The sequence below is a fragment of the Abrus precatorius genome, unplaced genomic scaffold (assembly GCF_003935025.1).
Source record: "Abrus precatorius isolate BTA unplaced genomic scaffold, Abrus_2018 Scaffold2, whole genome shotgun sequence".
Classification (NCBI taxonomy): Eukaryota; Viridiplantae; Streptophyta; class Magnoliopsida; order Fabales; family Fabaceae; genus Abrus; species Abrus precatorius.
The window spans coordinates 11,399,079-11,422,026 of record NW_020874362.1 but is presented as its reverse complement, the minus strand read 5'-3'; the positions used below and the strand labels follow the sequence as shown (position 1 = coordinate 11,422,026).

The 22,948-nt window shown below is 36.1% G+C and overlaps 1 protein-coding gene across 2 annotated transcripts; it reads right to left on the bottom strand.

Annotated features, from left to right (window-relative positions):
- Positions 1-11,139: 11,139 nt before the first annotated feature.
- LOC113857967 (actin-related protein 8-like) lies at positions 11,140-22,279 on the bottom strand. Of its 2 annotated transcripts, XM_027490329.1 has the most exons (13): positions 21,879-22,279; positions 21,676-21,764; positions 21,524-21,594; positions 21,378-21,445; positions 21,146-21,207; positions 20,734-20,831; positions 19,153-19,234; positions 18,781-18,923; positions 13,967-14,112; positions 12,796-12,929; positions 12,539-12,657; positions 12,273-12,346; positions 11,140-11,704 (listed from the first exon to the last, which is right to left on the bottom strand). In XM_027490329.1, the coding sequence occupies exons 1-13, from the start codon at positions 22,175-22,177 to the stop codon at positions 11,698-11,700; spliced, it is 1,392 nt and encodes a 463-aa protein (XP_027346130.1). In that variant the 5' UTR covers positions 22,178-22,279; the 3' UTR covers positions 11,140-11,697. The 2 variants fall into 2 exon arrangements, with proteins under 2 accessions (XP_027346130.1, XP_027346131.1); XM_027490330.1 differs by lacking the exon at positions 11,140-11,704 and having other exon boundaries at positions 11,978-12,346; positions 13,967-14,109.
- Between the last annotated feature and the right edge of the window lie 669 nt (positions 22,280-22,948).

Here is a 22,948-nt window from a genome sequence, read left to right as displayed (position 1 = left end):
CATAATGAAGAAATTGCCTATCAATGTGGGACTAGTCATTTCTAATGAGATTATCTACATCTCAATTGTGAAGAAAGTTTTCTTACCTAATAGAATCTTGATTGCTCAGCTAGATACAAGGCAAGGAGTACTAGAGATTGAAGATTGGACTCCAATGGAAGGTTCTGCAATGTAAAAAAAAAGAAAAGCTTTAAGTGAATCATGAAGTAGCATGTCAGGACACTCAATTTTCAATGTTCTAAACTTTGATGTCCTCACTTTCTGATACATGAAACCCTTACTTGCTGCGAGAGTGGGGATTTTTATCATTCCTAATATTCACTCTTTCTGCACGTCAAAGAAAGGAGTAATTCTATGCTATTCAATTGCTCTTGGAATCTTTTAGAATATTGTAGAATGTGAGACAAAGTGATGTGAATTAATGTGATATTTCCATGCGTTAGTTCAATTAGGTTAACAAACACCAAAAGGGTTCATTATACCAAAAAGAATTTTTTGAAGTGCTAACTTAAACAACTATTAGTATAAATTGCTTTATAATAATATACTTAAAGAGCGGTACTAACCGCTCTTTAAGTATATTATTATAAAGCAAGAGTAGTTAATAGCGAACCACTCTTTACTAACCGGTTAATAGAGAACCATTTTTTAATATACACTTCTGAGAGCAGTTTGTATAGAACCTCTTTTTAAGACTGTTCTCTAATGTATATTTCTGAGAACGGTTAATAAAGAACCGCTCTCTAAAGTTTTTTTTTTCTATTTAATAAATAAAGCACACTCTATGAATCTCTTCATTTTACTAACAAAGTTAATCTCTTTTACATCTGTAACTTCTCTTCATCTTTTTCGTTCTTTTCATTTTTTATGCGCTAACAAAGTTGGTCTCTTTCACATATATAGGTTTTCTTTGTCTCTTTTGCACTAACAAAGTTGATATCTTTCCTATCTGTTGCTACCTTTCTTATCGCTCTCTTTATTTCTTTCTTTTCTTTAGTAACCATGAACCATCCTACTAGTATTGCAGATGTGAACTGTTTGGTTAATACAACATATAAACTCAAGTTTCAATTTTGATCTGTGATAAAAATGATAAAATTTTGAACGTAACAATAAATTAATTTTTGTTTGAAATAGAAAACTTATATTCAGATTCGCAATTCATACTCATACTTTGGAGAGTGGTTATATGAAGCTCTCTAAATGATATCCACCTTGTGAGGGTTTACGTGGAACCGCTCTCTAATATCAACATTTGAACGATTATTTAACCGTTTTTTTAAAAGCAACATATTAGATAGTGCAAGATTTTAGAGTAATTTTAAACACTCTAAATTAAAACCGCTCTCACATCTCTTTTTTAGCGTAATGGTTCATAAAATATAAATTATGATCATGAGATAATTTGAACAAAAATTAAGATTTTAAGCACAAACAAACAAGGAAAAAAAAAACAGATGGAAAAGAGAAGAAAATAAGAGTCACCAACTCAATTCAATGCATAGAGAATGAGAAGTTCAATATAGAATTGACACAAGAGTGTGAGAAACCTTGATAAGATCTAAGTAATAATTTTTTCCAAAAACCCTACGAGGCTTTCAACTTCTCTCAAAAAGGTAAATCATCAATTTTTATTCAAAATTAAAATTACCTCATAAAAAGAGTCTAAGTATTTATAATAAAAAGTAAAACTTTTTAGAAGGTTTAGTAATTAATACAACCAAATTTCATTACAAATTTTTAAGTGAAAAAGACTTTAATAACTAACATAACAAAGTTCATTAAATATAATAAAAAATAAAATCCTAAAAAGAGAGCCTAATAACAAATATGGTCCAATTCACTAACTTTAACATAAGAAACAATTTTAGTAAAACATAAAATTATGGCTCAAAATACAAAATAAACTAAGGATTGACATAACATAAATTGAAATTATCCTAATTTTCATATTCTTCAGTTAGAACACAAAAGACCATATCAAAGTTTCTTTAGAAATAAGAGCTGAAGCTCTAACGGAGGATTTCACCGTAGATACATTTGCATTGAACCGTGTGAACTTTATTTAATGTTTGTGAAATATCTAGTCCACTTGTGAAGTTTTATTTGCATTTTGCTAAATACAAGTTCATCATACACTAAACCTAAACATTACATTATAATACATGTTTCTAACAAGTTAAGCACTTCCAATAGGAAGAAAAGTTTGGCCAATAAAAGGGAAGGAAAACATTTGATGCATAATCAAAGAAGATGAGAAAGAAAATGCTAAAACTTCCGTGGCACCAAACAGAGACAAAAGTAGCATATATTCTTGAGTGCCTTCCACAACATCTTAAACTCCTCCAAGAATTTGTTAAATATTGAAGCCAAGGATATGGCAAGTCATAAGTCGTTGAAGCCAAGGATATAGCAGCCATAAGCCCCAAAAACATTAAACAAGACCTCGATAAATACAATCGTTTCTCACTTCAGCCTAAATCCTTTGTTCTTCCTTTTTAACCTCGATAAGTGTTAGAACCTTATCAAGAGACATTCAATGAAAGATCAAATATTGAGTAAGTCTCAAATCATATGGTATGTCTTAGATGGATTACACTACATAGTCTTTTGAGAAAACCACTCAAAATTAGTCTTTGAAATTATACGAGTTATAGTTAGACACTTAATCCTGAAGATTTTTAAAATCCTCTGTTAGCCCCTCAGATTGTTGTCCGTCCTTCAATATAGTCCCAAACTTTAGATAATGTTGAATAGTATTGCTGAAACGTTGATTTATTAGTTAAGTGACATCTAGGAACGGCATTTATATTGGTTTCCAAACGCACCGTAATCAGTGATTATAATCTCCCATCAACAATCTTTCATTTCCAAACCCTCACTACAAAATCCAGCCTCTTCTCCGATAGGCAATGGATGTGTAACTCATAGGAAAATGAAATAGGAATAATAGTTTCCTGAGTTCGAAGCCAGGAAAATACCTCCAGAAATAAAGAGAGAAGTTAGAATTTTTCTGAAATTGGCTAGCTACCATCAATCATTACTTTAATCACTATATAAAGGCTTACATGAGCAAACAAAATGGAAAAATCAGATACTGGATAACAAACAGAATAATAGAGCAACTAAATAAATGACAACTCAACATTCTCCTAACAACCATGAAATAGAAACATGACTAACAACTAGCATTTCAATGAATAAAATCGTTCCAGCCTTGAAGATGTTTAATGGTTCTCTTGGGCCTGTGATCCATATCCTCCTCTAGGCCATGGATGCTATCATTCCCCATCCTTTGAAGAAACACCTTGTCCTCAAGGTGATAAGTGGTCTTCAAATCATCCCAAGGTTCCCAAGTAGTATCTTCAGGTTGTAATCCAAGCCACTAGACAAGAACCAGCCTTTGGGACAAGTCAACAGAAGAGTACCAGTTGGAATCCAGAATACAAAGAGGTTGAAGAATTGATTTACCATCCAGAACCTCAACAAGGAGGGGTTGAGGAGGCTACACTGGACCATGGTGTTGTTTCAGTAAAGAGTAATGGAATACTGGGTGAATCTTGACAGTGTCGGGTAAAGCAAGGTGATAAGCAACAGAGCCAATCATTGTAGTGCCTTGATAGGGACCAAAATATCGCTTGCCCAATTTTTGGTAAGTGGTATCAGATAGTGAAGTCTGCCTATAAGGGCAGAGTTTCACATAGACCCAATCACCAATTGCATAAGTAACATCTAGGCAATGTGAGTCCACAGTCTTTTTCATCTGTTGTTGGATTTTTTGAAGTTTCTTCTTAAGGGTGTTGAACATGTATTCGTGGGAAGAAAGAATGGAATCATTAGCTTCTATAGGAGAAGAACTCGAAATATATTGAGGGATACTAGGAGGAGGTTTCCCATAAGTCACTTAGAAAGGAGTTAAATTGGTTCTGGAATGCCAAGTAGTGTTATAACACCATTCTACTAGGCTCAAAAACTTGCGCAACTAAGATGGATTGTGATGCACAAAAGCTCTAAAATATTGCTGCAATATACAGTTCAACACTTCTGTTTGACTATCACTTTGTGGATGGTATGTTGTGCTTATGCAAAGCTTGGTACTGTTGAGTTTGAAAAGTTCTCTCCAAAAATGACTCATGAAAATCGGATCGTGACTTGAGATGTGACTCTTAGGAAAACCATGGAGCTTGCAAACAATGTCAATAAAAAGGTGACAACTTTGTAAGCTGTGAAATGAGTAGGAAGCATGCTAAAGTGGGAACCTTTAGAAAATTGATCAACGACCACTTAAATCACAATAGAACCTTGATACGATGGAAGACCAGTGATAAAGTCCAATGCCAAGTCCTCCCATGGATGTGAAGGAGGGGGAATAGGCTGGAGTAAACCTGGTGGTTTTTGAGGAACATATTTGATTTGTTGGCAATTGGTGCAGTGAAGGATATATTGTTGAATATCTCTGTTCATGTTAGACCAGAAAAAAATTTCCTCCACCCAAAAGGTGACTTGTGATACTCTTCCAACAACAAGGGAATGAAGGAATTATTGCTATTGAGCCATATGTGATCCTTATACAACAACAAGCTATTGTGGAGCTTGAACCCGGAATGGGCATCAAGATGATCTTGGATAGCAATAGATAACTCAACAAAATCGGCAATAAGAGCTAATTCATGCGTAAGATCTTCAAAGAACTGAAAATAAGGCATTGTGAGAATCCAATAGGTAACCGTGGATTGATCATGAATGCGTGATAGGGCATCAGCCACAATATTACACTTAGCTGATTTATACTGGATAGTATAGTCATAGCCAATGAGTTTAGCAAGGTAAATATGTTGTTCAGGGGTCTGGATGGATTGGGACATTAGTTCTTTCAAGCTTTGTTGATTAGTCAATATGATAAAGGAATGACCTAGTAAGTATTGGCGCCAACGCTTCGTGAAGGTATTGATGGCATGAAGCTCACAAATGTAGGTAGAAGAGTGGAGTAGTTTAGGACAAAATTGCTTACTAAAATAAGCGATTGAATGGTTTTTTTGTATCAAAACAGCTCCCATTCCAGTACTTGAGGCATCAATTTCAATGACAAAAGTGACATTAAAATCAGGCAAGGCCAAAATAAGGGCATGAGTCATAGCATATTTAAGGTACTCAAAAGCAGGGGACAATTTGAAACAATCTTTTTGAAGCAAAGCAGTTAAAGGAGAGGCGAGCTTGGCATAGTCTCGGATGAAACGCCGATAAAAGCTAGTAAGGCCCAAAAAGCCTTGTAAGGATTTAAGGGTGGTTGGAACAGGCCATGCCTGCATGGCTAGTATCTTCCAAGGCTCTGATTCAACTCCATCAGAGTATACAATGTAACCTAGATATTCGATGCAACGTTGAGCAAAAACGCATTTGGAAAGCTTAAGGAAAAATTGGCCTTGCTGTACGGTGCAAAGGACTATCTCCAGGTGCCCCAAGTGTTCATCAAAGTGGCGACTATAAATCAAAATGTCATAAAAAAAACACAAGTACAAACTTAAAAAGAAAAGGTTAGAAGAGGTCATTCATGGTGGCTTGAAAAGTGGATGGCGCATTACAAAGGCTGAAAGACACGACGCGATATTCGTAGTGACCTTGGTGAGTTCAAAAAGCAGTTTTAGAGATGTCGTCGGGGCACATACGGATATGATGAAACCCTTGAGTAAGGTCCAATTTGGAGAACTAGCTTGCATGTCTCAAATCGTCTAAATGCTCATCGATGGTTGATAGGGGAAAACAATCCTTGACTGTAATCGCATTCAAGGCACAAAAATCTACACAAAATTGCCATGGGCTATCCTTCTTCTTCACTAATAAGATTGGAGAAGAAAAAGGGCTTCTGCTTAGCCGAATCAAACTAGTGTGAAGCATCTCATCAACCTGTCGCTTAATCTCTTGCTTTTGGAAATAAGGATAGCAATAAGGTCTGACGTTTACAGGTTTGGCATTTGGCAACAAGTGAATGGAGTAGTCAATGGGACGTGAGGGGGGAAGAACATTCGATTTCTGAAAAAGCAGTGAGCAGAAATCAAGTAATTGGTGGAGGGCTGGTGGTAAGCAAGGAGGTGTGGTAGCTGGGGAGGACAAGGAATTGGGGTTAGCCTCATCTGGAGGTGAAAGTAAGCGGAGGCACAATTAGTGTGAATGAAGCGTTTAACTTGGTTGTGTGTAATTTCTGTTGGGCCTGACCCAGTTCAGCCTTGAACCTCCACTAACTGATTACCCCAATGAAATTTCATAGTATGGAGAGAATAGTTTGTCATGATTGGGACAAGATTTTAACCATTCCACACTAAAAACAAGATCCGCACCACCAAGTGTCATGACCCTTTTTTATAAGGAACCGAGAACATTATTTCTACACCACTTACTTATTTAAAATGGATAAAGAATATAAGTATAAAATTCACTTTTGATTCAAAGTAAACAACGTTTATTACAACAAATATTCAATATAACAACATAATATTATATTTAGTTCATAATATTTAAAATACATAAAAAATTATACTATATAACTCTTTCTATATGAGATCTTAAAATATAAGGAAAAGTACTTTAATGCAAAATTACACGACTCCAACCTTCTAACATTCTCCACTAGCCCCTCAGCTTGTGAAGTAGATGTAACACCTGCTATATCTGCTCACGTATCACCGTACGATCATCGCAGTATACGCGCACACAACAGCATAGATAGAATGCAAGGATAAGCTTACAAAAGAAATATCATACATATAGAGCAAAATATTACTCATAACAACAACCCCATGCATTCTCAGCCCATCTAATACACAACATGAAAATGGTTTCCAATTAGTTTCATAGTCTAAGTATTCTAGAAGGAATCAAGCAAGTCTGGGAGCGACTCATTCTGGTATTTGGATCCAGATAACACAACACATCACAACTCAACATGCTCTATCGTTACACATTTACCTACCTAAACGTGTAACTCAGCTCTATAATGAAACAAGTCATACATCTCAGTATGATGCAGTATAGACAAAATCATATTCTCAACAGTTCAGCTCAGCTAAAACAATTCATAATATTTCAGCCAAATCTCAGCATTTTAAATCAATTAACAACAGTTATAGTTGTAACGCCTCGAATTTTGTGATATTAATTTTGATAATTATATAAAAATAAAGGTATTTTCATGTGTGCATTTTAGAGATGTGCTGTGAATATATATATATATATATATATATATATATATATATATATATATATATATGGGTAGATGTATGTTTGAATTTGACTGGTTTGGCTGAGTGCAGGGCGATACACTGGGTAGTTCTCACTGCAGCGAGAGGAGTCTTATTGTAGCGAGAGGGCCCTAGGAGGAATGACCAGAACTGTCGCCTTCTCGCCGTAGCGAGAAAGCGACAGTCTGGGGTGCATTTCTGAGTGTAATCTCGCTGTAGCGAGATTCTGCAGAAACCAGAGTGCAGTTTTCTCTTATTTTTTGGCTGTAGCGAGGAGGCGTGTCGATGCAGCGAGAATATCTCGCTGTAGCGAGGGGGCGTGTCGCTGCAGCGAGAATATTTCGCTGTAGCGAGAGTGTCGCAACCAGAGGGGTATTTGAAGGGTTAGGGTTTGAGAAGAGGGTTATTTTCACGATTTTCCTCTCTCTCCTTCACGATTCTCTCTACCCAAACCTATTCTTACCGGTTAAACGCCCTCAAAGACCGATTGGAAGCTAGATTAAGGATTGGGGAAGTGTTTGCAGCTCTTAGAGGTAAGTTCTATGGCTAGGATTTTGGTTTTCGTCCCTTACTTTCATTTTCTGAGGTTTTCCTTGAATTCCCTTGGAATTTCCATGCTTTAGGGACGAAATCCGTGTTGGGAAGCGATTCCATCAACGTTTCATGTCGGGTCTTCATTTTTTAGGTAAAGGGAGTACTTTACTTTAGTTATCTTTGTTAGAAATGGGTTTATTTGAACGAATATAATAATGTGATAGAAATAGGAGATGAGGTTACGTGTATTGATGAATCGTACGAATTGGATTGAGTCCGGAGGTGTCCGACCTCCGACATATTGTGTGAAATTGAGTGATGTGCTTATGTTGGTTGCCAGTGGATGCAAGAAAATGATGTGAATTATGTACTGGATGTTGTGAATGGGTATGGGCACTCGTGCCGTATAATTGAATGAACATTGTATGAAAAGGTGGACTCGAGGGCCGTGTAATATGAATGGAAATAGGCTAGGGGTCGTGTGTCTTGAATGAATTGTGAGCTATGTGCTGTGTGTGCTATGACAATGAAATGTGGGCCTAGTGCCGTAACTGTTAATGTGGGCTATGTGCCGTATATTGAAATGTGTGTGACTGGGGCGTGCAACGCCGTTGTAATGTGCTGTGAATGGTTCAGCAATACACTGGGGGTGTGGGAGATGAAGACGGTAGAAATACCTTGGGGAAGAGGGAGTGGTGGTGACACCGACTGTGGAACGGGTGCACCACAGGCCACATACTCTCTTCCTGACTAGACCTCTGACCATTACCTTTGTTGAGCGACCCGTGACTGCCCACGTGGTATCCGTGAGGCGAGGGTAACCGACGACCATTCATGGTGTAAATCTGTGATCACAGTGTCAATGTGAGTGTGGCTAGCGTACGTATGCATGGGTTCATGATTTATGCTTGTGGATGTGATAGTGTTACCTATGCCTGTATTTTTTTAATATATTGGAAATGTGCTGGAGGTAAGACTCTGCTTAATTGTATGTTTTGGTAGTGTAGAGTACTCACCCTTACATTCATTTTTCAGGTAATCAAGACGATCAGCATCGGGCTCAGTGAAGGGGTGGATGGAACTGCTATATGACTTAGAATATTATTTTAAAAACTGTTATATTTGGAATAAGTCCTGTAAAAACTATTCGATATAATTTGTAAACCCTTTCTTTATTTGAAATGCTTAATGAACTTGGATTGAAAATGAAAATTTTATCATTTTAAAAATTTGCGAAATTCTCTATTTATTGAAATTAAATTAAGGTGTTACAACAGTAAAGAAAATTGCTTTCATCCAAGAGATCTGACAAAATCATCTCAAAACTTCTTGTAATAGTATACCAAATCGTTCTAAACATCATTTTAATAGTTAAAGTAAGCTTCCCTTACCTTAGAACAGCGATTCATACCAGATCTATCGAATATTATTTGTTTTAATGCAAGATCCAACAAAGATTTAGCTCTACAACGAAGTTTCTCCTAAGATATCATCAACTATCTATAAGAAAGAGAAGAAGAAGAGAAACGAATGGTAAATTTAACTTCAAACTTATAGAAACATACTTTAGATCCTTCAGAATAGATGTAGAATCTCAAATCTGGTGAGAAATCTAAATTTAGGAGAGTTTAGTATGAGAAAAAATAATGGTATATAGCCTTTGGTCTTTCTAGAACCTTTGAAAAGTATAAAAGAATGAAAATTTTGTGCAAGGCATCCTATTTATTGGCAAAATTTCAGAAAAAAAAAATGGTACTGTTCACGTCAACTTACTATTCGCACCGACTTTACTGTTCACATCGACTTACTATTCGCACTGACTTTACTATTCACTTATTTTTTTATTTTTTTAAATAATTTCAAATCCCATCTAAATCTATTACAATACTAAATAATCCTTCAATTAACATTTAACAAATACACAACATTACAGATTACTCAATAATAAATTACAGGCCTAACACCAAGGGCCATAACGTAGAGGTCCACCTTAAAAATGTGACCCTGAATAGTAACGGGAACATCCTTGCACTCCTGATTGCACAAAAGTTCACTACCATTTCCCACCATGACACTCAATTGTTTAGTGGGTTGGGCCTTGAGATTAAGAAAATAGTCCATCTTATCCTGAACGAAATTGTGAGTATTGCCCCCATCAATGAGGACAACCACTTCCTGGCCATTAACAAAGCCCATAATGCGTAGGGTCTCAGGGGCAAGATGACCTGAGAAGGCATTAAAGCTAATTTGGGCAGAAAAAAAGCCATTAGAATCAATGATATCGGGCAACAAAGTATCTTGTGGTAATGGAAGAGGGATCGCGAAGTCCATATCATCATTGTCATGAGCAGTCAAGAGGAAGAATTTGTACTTACATTTGTGGTTCGAGCCAAAACGTTCATCACAATTGTAGTAAAGTCCCTTCTTGTGGCAGAGCGTCATCTTGGCCTGGGTGAGCCTCCAAAAAGTGGTTTTCGGTGGAGCAGGTAGGAGTGGAAGTTGTTGTGATGGGGGAATGGCGGAGAGAGGAGGGACCGCGAGTGGTGCTGAGTTGTATCGAGGGCAAGAAAGACATTTTTCATCAATGAGTTTATCCTCTTGCAACCGGGCAAGCGCAGTGGCCTGAACAAGACTTAGAGGTTTAAGAGCCTAAACTTCCCGTCGTATATCAGGGGATAAGCCCGAAATAAAGCAGCTAAGGAGGAAGGGTGGGGGAGGGTCAACAATGCAATTGGCGAGACTTTCAAACTTGGAGAGATAGTCGTTGACGGTACCACGCTGCCTCGATTTAAATAGAGCACCCTTAGGGTCGTTGTAGTAAGAAGGGGAAAATTGCAATTCCAACGATTGAAGGAAACTGGACCAAGAAGAAATGTGGTCGTTGCAGTACATCCATTGATACCAACTAAGTGTTGGACCATCGAGGTAGAAGGACGCCACCTGAACGCGTTCATCCTCCGAGGTACCATGATAATAAAAAAGTTGGGAGATCTTAAAAATCTAGCCTGTGGCATGAGTACCATCGAAAAGTGGAATGTCCAATTTCAGGTGATGGGAGGGGGTCTGCGGAGATCGATGGCGGACATCATTGGACGGTGGGAAAGCTCAAAAGAAGTGAGGCAGGTGATAATGTTGTCAACTTTGGAATGGAAAGAGCTCTGGGTAATGGAGAAGGTGGTCTGTGATTAAGTAAGGAGGGTAACAACCTCCTCAAGCCGGTTTAGGGTTTGGGAACGAGTGTTATCAACCATGAGAAAGAGGCAATGAAAGCACCAAAGATGATAGAGGAATGAAATAGGAATAATAGTTTCCTGAGTTCAAGGTCAAGAAAATATTTCCCGAAATAAAGAGAGAAGTTAGAATTTTTTTGAAATTGGCTAACTGCCATCAATCATTACTTTCATCACTATATAAAGGCTTACATGAGCAAACAAAATGGAAAAATCAGATACTGGATAACAAACAGAATAACAAAGCAACTAAATAAATGACAACTCAGCATTCTCTTAACAACCATGAAACAGAAACGTGACTAACAACAACCAGCATTTCAATAAATAAAATCGTTCCGGCCTTGAGGACATTTAATGTTTCTCTTGAGCCTGTGATCCATATCTTCCTCTGGGCTGTGGGTGCTATCAATAACCATTGAAACCAATACGCCCTCCATCAATTCAGCTGCAAACCTTTTTGTGAAACATTTCAATGTCATTACCTTTGTGGAGGACACTATTGGTGCTAGTAAGGTGTTTGGCGACATGCTTGTGAGAGGTGTATACGCAATGTAGTGTTAGGGGATGTAATATTGTGATGGATGTGTATATGATCTTTGAAGTCCGTAGCTGATGCAAAGCAAATGTTGATAGTAACAGCGAAGCCTTGGTTATCTGACGTGCCTCTGCCATTGGAATCTACAACTTTTCTAAAATCATGGACTGCAATAAGGATTGTTGCATTAATGACTTAGTCAAAACAGGGTGTAAATCAATTCAGTAAAAACAGAAAAAAGACAACCTTTATCCTTAATTTTAGGAAAATTTTTAATGATTAAATTCGAAGTGAAAATTCTCCAGTAGGTCAACTTAGTTGCTTCTGACTGTCTCAAAAAAATATGAAGGCAAAATAAAATTGAAAGGTCTCCGTCTCTGAAAATACAATGGTATGTACCTGTCCATAGACCTCAGCAATAAAAGACCATAGAATGCATTCCAAAATCAGTATTATTTCTGATAAATAAAATCCCTCGTCATGTGAATTGAATTGTATTAACAATTTCTTCACATGGTACAATAAGACATACTGAAAGCTGTATAGCATTTTTATTCAAAACAAACTTGATGCGTACAAAGGTAGAATATTATCGTAGCTGTGTATACAAATATTGGATATTTACTAAAATACTAGTATACAAACGCTGCCCCCTGATGGAAATTATGGAACAGAGTAGCTGTTATATAATAATTTACATCATTGAGAAAAGAAAATTTATATTAAAGTAATCACCATATGCGGTCAAGTTTAGACTTCTGACGGAATTGCTTTTTCGTGGTACACCAGGGACCAGGAAAGGTGCTCAACTGTACATAACAGAAAACAGTCAGCCTTCTATGTAACCAATAATAAATCTGGGACATTATAAGAAAATCAAGAAATCTGTCAAGTTAATTCAGTTTTATAGAAGGTTCAATGTGTTAGGACTTAATTAACACAAAGTGACATCCTATGCCACAAGCAAATTTTGAATTATTATCAGTTAGTGGATAACTCACACTGCCAATAATCTTGCCACCAAACCATGCAGTATCCACACCGAATGGAGGAGGTATGACTCTAATTCCACTGGATACACAAGGAGGAAGTAACGAATGAAGTTCTTTTTCTAACCTTTCTGAAACAGAATGACCCAAGGTAGAATTAGAAATCTTAATTATAGCCCATGACCAGGTAGGTATTTTCTGTATTGTTGTTCCATCTTTCTGCTCTGTTCCAAAGACATTAAAGTGCCAAAAAAAGAAGAAATATTTACCTGCTAAACCAGGTAAACAAGCAGTCCCCCCCGATAAGACTACAGTCTTGTACCAATCATTGTCAGCAGCTAATTCAGCAGAATAGCAATGATCCATACAAAGAGCGATGGCCTGGTGCAAACCCATTGCTCGCCTATACGATGAAGTACAAAATATGTGTAAGTTACAATTCAGAGAAAATTTAAGCAAATAAGAACTGGGGGGGGGGGGGGTCACCGTAGATAATCATTTACCAACCCCCAACACATGTTGTATATAGTTTTACTCCCACTCCTTTTTAATCTCATATGTTTCATTTCAATTTTATAGGTGGACTTATTCGTTTTTCCTTTTTCAAATACACAACTTTTTTTTTTTTATGCACAAAACTTGGAAAAGAGAAGCACAGTTAGGATAAGAAGATATAAATGTTCCTAGTCAATAGTTCATCAAACCATCATCTAAATCTAACAATATCTAATGCACACAATTAATTATTGAAAAAGGTCTGAAGTTGGGAAAAAAATTTGAAATGAAAATAGGTGCCAGTCACCTATCAAGCCAAGTTACAAAAGTATACAACAAAAACAACCAAACCAAATCCCCCGAGTGAGGTTGGCTACATGTATCACACGATGCTATTGAGATCGGTCAAAAACTAAATTTTTAGAAATATTATTAATCTAAAGATCTCTTTTAATAACTTTATCTAAGGTTCTTTATAATACTATAAAGTCAAGATACAAAAGTATAAACCAAAGAAAATTTTATAACACTAAATAATACTAGTCTGTCCAGAAAAATGTTCTCACTCTTCTTTGAGTAAGATGAAGGATTAAATTAGTGGCTTAAACCTCTATTACTATTTTTCGTTTTTTAAAAGTATATTTAAAAATAATTGGTTTCTTATTATGATTAACTAATTTACAGCTCATAAATACAAATGAAAATGAAAAGTAACGAAGTGTATTAGAAGAACAAAAGATCAAGAGAAAATTGGAATTTTAATTTCATTTTCATATGATTGACATGCACTTTTTTTAATCAGCCTTCAATCATGGTAATAATATGACATGCTAATTTATGAATCACACCAGAATCATGGTAGACATAAACATAATCTCTGAAGCAAATATGCATAGTTGTGTACAGAATCTGATGTACCATATGGCAAAAAGTATAAAAACTTACACCCCAGCAAGACGTGGCTGGAATAAAATCTCTCCTGTTAGAAATCTCTCTTTTGAGAGTGTAAACAACCCTTCCACAGCTTCAAATGATGCTTGTGTATCTTTCAATAGCTCAGCTTCATAGTCTACAGCAACATAACATAGCTTCTATTGCCATGCATCCAACAAAATATCAGACAACTTAATGCAAATGATTTTAAAGGAAATACAAAATGCAACTAGGGTACCAATCACTCTCACCATTTCTTTCATTGAAAAAGAGAAAAAGGAGAATAGAAAAACAGATAAAGAGAAAATTATATAAGAGAATAAGCATTTGTTCAAAAAGCACCATCAACTTCCGAAGTGTGGAAAGAATAAAACTCTTGGGAGCAATGTTGTCAAAATCCCAATCTTAATCCTAAGATCCTGTGAGTCCCGGGATCTTTCTCCCCCACTGATATCTTAATCAGAAACAGAATCTGAGGTCGGCAAGATTGACAATCTGATCATATATTTGCTGGGCAGGTATTTGGGTTGGGCTTTCTCTAATCTTTTCTCTATTTTGAAACAATCTTTACCTTTGCACTACTGCAGTTCACACGAGTTTGGTCTCGATTTCTGCCACCTCTGTTTGTGCTATCTCCATGTTTGTTTTCTGTGAGCTCTACTTTGCCCTTCAGAACAAGCTTCATCCTCTTTGTATTGATCTTCTATTTTCTGTGACCTAGGTGCAGCTGCCTGGGTTTTTGGTCTCTCTTCTCTTTGATATTGGTTTTGTGCTTTTGTTTGTGGTTCTTGCTTGTTGTTGGCCATTGTGGCTCTGCATTCAGCAATATTTTTTGCCTGAGCTCTTTTGTTATTTCTTATTTGTCTAATTATATGTTGTATTAGATTTTAAGTTTATGAACAGTTTATGTTTCATTGAATTATGTGATTTAAAGGTTATTTTCTTTATCTATGTTATTTTCTGTTTATGTGTATGTTTAAGTACAATTTTGTATGTTTGATAGGATCTTACAATCTTTGTTACAATCACACGATTTACCCTCTTCCAATCCTATCTAGGATCTCGATTTTGACAACATTGCTTGGGAGCTCCCTTTGTTGAATCCTTCTCATAAAGAAGTTCATTTGGATCAGGCCGGCCCAAATGGGCCAGGTCACATTTTGATTCAAGCTAATGAATTGTTGACCTATTTTCACTAGCCAATCCATTGGTTGTTTGACCACAAGTTATTTTTTATTATATTTTTAAAGAATAAAAATGCCAATTTTAAATATTTATTTAATTAAATTGTTTAACAATCATGTTGGTTGCGAAGCAAGACAATTTCCAAGGGTTCATGGTGATTTTGGTTTTGGAGAGTTAAATGAGGAAAAACAATTTATTCTTACTTTCTCAATGGCCTTGCCAAGTTTGTCAAAATCAAGTTTCAAGGTTGGAGCGAAAGGGGGGTTGTGAATTGTAGGATTGATGGATCGTAACACGACTCTAAGAGTCAACCCTTAAATCACTCCAAATAGTTTATTTAGCTTCAACTCAAGATTCATAAGGTCCCTTTAATCACAACTCAATTATAAAGTTACATAATTTTTTACCAAAATAAAAAGCAACTCTAAACACTACCACCAGTAGCACTTAAACCAGCATTAGTAACACTGTCAACAGTCCTGTTGTTTCCACTCGTTGCCATAAAGCAAAAATTAGATTACACAGCAACAAGAAAGAGACACAGCAATATAGCACACAACATGAAGAAGGAGAATGCACACAAAGCTCTCTGAGTTTTTACTTGTTTAATCTAGTTTTAGTAGTATTCCAAGTGACATACAAAAGATTATCTCTAAGTGCATGCTTTTTGCAGATGACATAGTTTTTGTTGAGGATTTGAAAAAAGAGGTTAATGCTAAATATTGAATGATGGAAGGAGACTTTAGAATCTAAGAGTTTTCAACTTTATGGCCTCAAGCCAATATTATCAATGACAGATGACAGCTCTTGGCAGAAATAAAAAAAACTGCTATAAAGTTATGGCGGTTGCCATGGCAGGTTATAGCAGATTTATGGCGGATATAATAAAATATATAAAAAATATTATAGGTCACAGAAATTTAATATAAATGCTCAAGAAATTCTCAAGATTACATCATCATCATTCCAAGTAACAGTGTAAAAGAGAAAAACACTAAGCATGGATGTTATATTAAACAAAAAATGCTAAACAAAGCTTGAACAGCAAAACAGAGGATTAATAGCAAAACAGAAAGCAAGAATGATCAGTGAATAGTAAAATAGAGCTCATACAGAAAAGCAAAATAGATGCCAGAAAGCTGATTTCTCCGGTGAACAAAAAAGCAAAGGAGACGCCGGAAAAAACTGATTTGAACAGCAAAACGGAGTGGGTGAGTCAGTGATGATGGGAGAAAGTGTTACGTTGAGGTTTCAACTTTCGTGCAGAGAGAAAGAGTGTGGAGGAAGATGAAATATATGTTTTATTAAGGGTATATGACCTTTCTACCCTTAAAAATAATAATTGTGGGTTTTAAAAAAAAAACAGAAAAGGGTTTCTTCCTTTCCCCAAAACAGAAACCCAAGCAGCCCAGCAGAATAGAAGAGAAAGAGATCTCAGTGGAGAGAGAGAGAGATCAGCAGAGAGAAGAGAGAGTGAGATCGCGGGGAGAAGAGAGGAAAAAACCTTAAATTTAGGGTTGAGTTGTCTGGACCGGGTCGGGTTGCTGGCCCAAACTTGCAAAAAAAACCCATTTTTCTACCAAAAAAACCATATTTCTGCCGTTTTCGCCATGAAAATTAGCCACACCATACCTGTAAGCTGTAACGGCGTCCCTCAAAACCGCCACCATTCTGCCATAGTGCTGCCATAACAGTCTTTTAACAACACTGCCCCAAGCATACTCATAATCCACTTATTTAACCTCTCCTTCCACAAGATAAGTAGTAGATATCCCAACAGAAAGACTGCCTAACCATGTTTAGAAGTATAGGGCTGAAGGCAGATAAGTTGGGAATGACCAACATCAATATCATAGTAGTTGAGTGTTGTCAGCTTACACATATATCACATCCTACCCTAACTAGTAAGAGTTAGTTCAGGAAGTTTCTTTTTTTGTTCTAATCTTTTCGCTTTTGATTCCTAAAGATATTTTGTAATTTAATTGATTATAAGGCCCCTAGTTTTACGGAGTTAATTCCGTAAGTATAATATGCATATGTTCACTATGAATTAAAATAAGAATTACATATCAGAGAATAGCATTTCTTGTTAGTTAACAAATTTTTCCTTTCATCTCCCTCACATGTACAAAAGAAAGAGCTTTCATGAGGGTGACTATCAATCCACATAAGGCTGACAAGAACCAAAAACAGCCATATTCTTTATGTTAAAGTGATTGAAACCTCTAACATTTTTCCATAATCATCAAAAGACTTCACAGAGAAACCAAATGAATTGGCTTCAATGTCTAAATTCTGTGTCTTCCTTCCACTTATATAATTCCTTAGAAACATACTAAAGAGGGAGTGGATGTTTGGGTTTTGTGCCTTTAGAAGGATGCTTAATGGCATTTAGTTCCTCAAAGTAAAATGGCCAACACTGCCTTATCTTATTCTCCCCCTCCATTTGATTTCAATTGTTGCTTCTATTGCCTTACATCCAAGCATAATTTCAAGATTCTGGAGAAAGCTCGAGTCTAACTCATTTATTTTTCCACCTCCATGGCTTTGGGATAATTTCCTAGAATTAGAGAACTAGCCTTGCAGAGCAACAGGTGCTACCCATTGCCTAAATTAAATTACTATTTGAGTTTCCATGGTGTGCCCACTACTCAAAAAATTGCAAAAATTAGCCATTAGCATAGTTCTAGACATTTCCTCTCCAAATAATATTTTGAAGCCTAGTTGAATATATAATGATATTCAGATTCATTGTCTATTACCTATTGCATTTCCAGAGTAGTTCTGGCAGTGATTCAATGATTATCTGTTTTAGTGAGTGAATAATGATGATAGTAACATATTTTTATAATTATTTATGTTATTAGGGGGATAAGACTTCTTTTTTGTTGTTGTAATTATTGGCCTAATATCATTTTCTTGCAAAAACAATTCTTCACTTATAATCAATTTAAAAATTATTGAGATACGAATTTTGTTCAAACATGTGTTTATTGTGAAATTTGAAAGGAGCAGTAATTTTTATTTAATGGCTTGAGACTTTATTAATGAAGATAAATTAGATTTATGATTGAGAATGGTTTTATATATAGATAGATAGATTTGGGAAACCTATAATAGAATCCTCTAATTGTAGCAAAAATAACACAGTCTAGGTGCACCTAGTTATATTCCGAGTGGAGATGACTATCTATTTAGAAACCTATAATGGATCTGATAGTGCATAGAAAGGGCTATCAACAAGATGGAATTACCGTCAATGAAATGAATTACAACATAACTTGAGTAAAAAAAGGGCTAACTGTTTAATGGAGCAAACCCTAGGTTTGCTCATTGAACAAAGAGAGCAAAAGAGAGGAAAAGAGAGTGAGAGGGAGAGAGAGAAGATATCAGAAATTTCTCTATTTTCTGATGAATTAGGATTGTCAAAGATGTGAAAATATGAAATCAAAGTCAACTTAAGAGAGCTTAGAAAAAAGTAAATATTGTAACTCTAATAAGATTAAGAGATGTTCAGCTTGACTATAATTAATAAGCAATGTAGGGGTTCACTGTCAAAGCACTGAAGCAATAAATAAATATAAGTAAAACCTCATAAGTCAACATGACTATTCCAGAACAGGAAAGGAGAATAAGAGTACCTCTTTCAGTGTGCGAACAGTGTACAAAGATTCAAAACTTATGTTGTTTAGTTGCATTTGCTCTCTAAGAAATCCTGTTAGTTTTAGTGCTCCCAGCCCCACAACCTCCACTCCAACCTTTCGCATCACTTTACCATTGAAAACTGACACAAAAATGCAGATACACTCACACTGGGGGAACAATAGAAAAAAATGACAGTAGACTCATTTTCTTTAGACAAAGGAACAATATATGGATCACACTTGGCAATTTTCAAGCATTGAGAACCTCAGAACTCAACAAAGACAGAGATTGTCAAGGTATTTCATGCAAGAAATTTATTTGTTGCACTTAAATTATGAAAGATATGAGAATAACATTCTAGAGCATACTTGGAACTACAGATGTGACTTGGAAACCTATATTAACAGCTATCCCAGAAGTCTGTTTTGCAGCATACAGAGCTAAAGTCCCCTGCATTTAGAAAATAGAAAATAAATAAGTAAATATGGTAAAAACAAGACCAAAACTAACCAACAAAATATAATTGAAAGAATACAAATGCCCAAGCTTGATTATGCAAAAGAGATACACAATTATATTCATGGAAAAACATAAAAGAACAGCTGCCAGCAGTCAGGAAAGTAAATTTCAACAAAGAGATCAGCTTGATCCATTTTCACCAAGTGAACAGAGTCAATTGAACCACCAGTGCTAGCCTTGTGAGTATTATTGTCTAGATTTTATGATAAAAATCAAAAGATAAAGAATCAAAAGTTTCCATTTCTTTCTTATATAATCACTAGGCCCTCACCTCACACTTCATTGTGCCTCAAGAATGTGTCTAAGGAAATTTGAGGCATTAGTTCAGAAACCTTCTCGCCTCATTGCTGAGGTAGACCTTTGATAACACCAGTTCAATGGTTAAATATAACTCATATTTCTACCAACTTACCTAGATTTCTGATGAAATATATTTACCAGAAATCAGTTATCTAGCATATCTAAGATCTTCAGTCAGCAGAAAAAAAAAAGCATAAGGAAATCTCCCTGTGAATCTTAGAAAGCAAACTCACTTTTAAAATAAGGGCCCCTTGCTATATTCTCTACTGTAATTGATTAGAGACACCTTGTCAACCACAAATCCATGCCAGAATTGTTTATCATGTTCACAATCAGTGTTAAAGACGACATTTCAAGGGAAGGAACATGTAAGCATGAGTTAAAAGATTCCCTATTAAAAATGTAATACATCACAGTTCACACATCACATCCTAGTTGTAAGAGAGGGTATTCTAGAATCTAGACCACATTAGTATTATGATACCATCAACACTTTGAAAAGGACAAGCATCTAGAATTTATATTAGCATTTGGTAGCTGTGTTAAAATGGAACAAAACACAATATACAAGTTATATTATGTGTTTATGTGTATCTTAAAAAACAGAACAGGATATGATGGGAAAGGTGGTACAATTTGATTCCAATCAAGAGGGTGGAACCAGGAGATTAGAATAGAACAATCAGTTTTTTACAGTTTGCACATGCCAAATGTTACCTACATGAACATGTGGGAATAAAGAGTTTGGTTGACCATCATAAATTCAATTGACAATGTAGAAAACATGGATAAGTAACGTACATTTTTTTTCCTACAGTAGATGAAGAGGAAGGATACATATATTCTCTTAATTGAAAGTGATGGAAATATAAAGATGATCCTCCAAATTCCATATAAGCACTTGAAAGAGGTTATAAATATTGAAACAAAAGGAAGTGAATTATTGAACTTTACTCATTAAATGGGTGCAAGTACCTAAAACCACGTATGTCTCTTGTAATAACTAAGTTAATAGGGGAAGAAAATGGATACTCCAAGTCTAACACTCGGAATCAATAAATCTTATTCAGCATATGAAAAATGGTAACTAGAACTGATTATTTTTTGTTCCATTAAAAAAAATAGTTTACCTGATTAAGAGCACAAACAGCAGGAACATTCATGTCAAACAGGGCACTATAGATTGCTTCTTTAAGCTGCTGTCTTGATGCTTTGGCAGATTCAGTATCTGCAATGAGGAAATAGACTATTAGGACAGCTAGAGAATCATATAGGTAATGGGTGTGAGTGTGAAAGAAGACAATTTTAACCACACAACCAAAATGGTTAAGATGAAATTCAATCTTGACCATCTATTCATGGTTGTATGACCATGATTAACTCCTGTCGTATCTCACTAGATAAAAACCTATATATTATGCTTAACTAGTTTCAGAACGTTGAAGTATCAAACAACAATACATTATGCTTAATTTCTCAGCATCCTCTTTTCTTTTCCCTCCTCATTTGAACAACTGCAGTAAAAGCATAAATTTAACCAACCATCATAATGGCATATTGGTATAGAGACGACAGCAGGTTGAGAACTTGGCTTCACCTGCATCCTGCAGAGAATACAACCAACATATTCCCACTATTGAGCACAGAATTAAGAAATCAACAAAAAACAATTCCACTTTGCACAATTTGATAATCATTCATATACACTTGGGTTTAAATGATCATCAACAATGGTAAAATGTTTCATTCCACCAACAAGAAGAAAAGCTCACACCTGCTATAGATAGTAGTAAAAAAGTGCCGGAGTCTAGAATACATTGGCGTCTCCACGTTACCAAATTCCTGCAAATCAAATCCCCAATCAAGACCCAAAACAAATCAATTTCAAACCTTTGCTCGAATCAGATACGATGGCCTTACCAGAAAGGTCGCGAATCGCCCTGAAGGAGCAGCGTCTTTGCTCCAACCGAACTTGCAGTAGCCAGAGCCACCTACAGAAGAACATATGAAAAAAAACGACAACAACTCTGAAAGGAAGCGAACGGCAAACCTAAACTAAACTAAAAACTAACCGTCGATGATAACGGAAGCGGGGAGTCGTTCGCGTTGGGCATAAACGTGCTGGAACGAAACACGTGGCAAGTTGTGAGCAACCAAGATGCTGCAATGCAATGCAAATGCAATTTTATTAAATCATTAAGGTTGGGTGAAGTTGAAGCGAAGAAGGAAGGGATAGTTAATATTTTACAATGGTGAGGTGAACAAGAAAACATACGGAAGAGGATAGCCGGAGCTCAAAGTGGTTTCGGCGAAGAGCGAGGCGTGAGGGTGGTGGGTTTGGAGGAACTGGATCCAGAAGGCGTTGTTGGAGACGAGGCTTCGCCACGACTTGCAAACGACGCAGAGTATTGCCGCGTGTTTGGGGCCCAATAGAAGAACGATTTGTGCGAGTATGTCGGCAGGGAGAGGGTCGAACGCGCCCAGAGGTGACGATGATGAAGTGTTTGTGCTTGAATTGGAAGAGGATCGTTTCAAGGACGCCGTCTCGCACAGCTTTCTCAACAACGTTGCCATGACTCCCCCTTTGGAATGGGAATGAATGGGATTCCAGAGAAGAAACCAAGTTACCACATGTTTCCCAACTGCTTAGTGTACAGTAAGCTTAGCTTAGCTCTTTCGTCAACCACCTCAACATGGCATCCTTAGATATTTTTTGTTTTTTTTTTAACCGCTTCTTCAAGCGTGTTTAAGGGGACAGAAAAAAAAATTAATATATGATGAATTTTGGGTTAAATATATATATTTCCTCAACTTAAAACTATCAAAATTTACTTTTAATTTCTATAATTTTTTTATTATCTTTCAAGTTAATGTAAAATGTTTAAAATTAATTCTCGTTGACAGTTAGTCTCGTTAATCACTAGCATGGCTAAATCGCTAACATGATTCATAAAATTAAACTTAAATGTGTTTTTGTCCTTATTATTTTATCAAAATTCACTTTTAGTCTCTGTATAAAAACAATTTGAAAGACCTTATCATGACTCCATACTTCACTTGTAACCTTTTGTTGCCCCGTAGTCACCAATGTCGTGACATTGTTACCGACACCTCCCCTTGCCTCAATGCCTTTCTCACCAAACCATTTTGTGATTTAACCTCTACTGCGGTGACATAATCTTCAACTACTGTTCTCGGAGTCTGATGAGCCTTTCTTTTACATAGTTTTTACATGTAAAGGATCTTGTATCCATGCCTCAAAATTTCCTTATCAAGCTACATGAAATAGATTCCGGAATATCTACCGAAAAATCATTGCTAATTGTTCAAAATAAGAAGTAACAA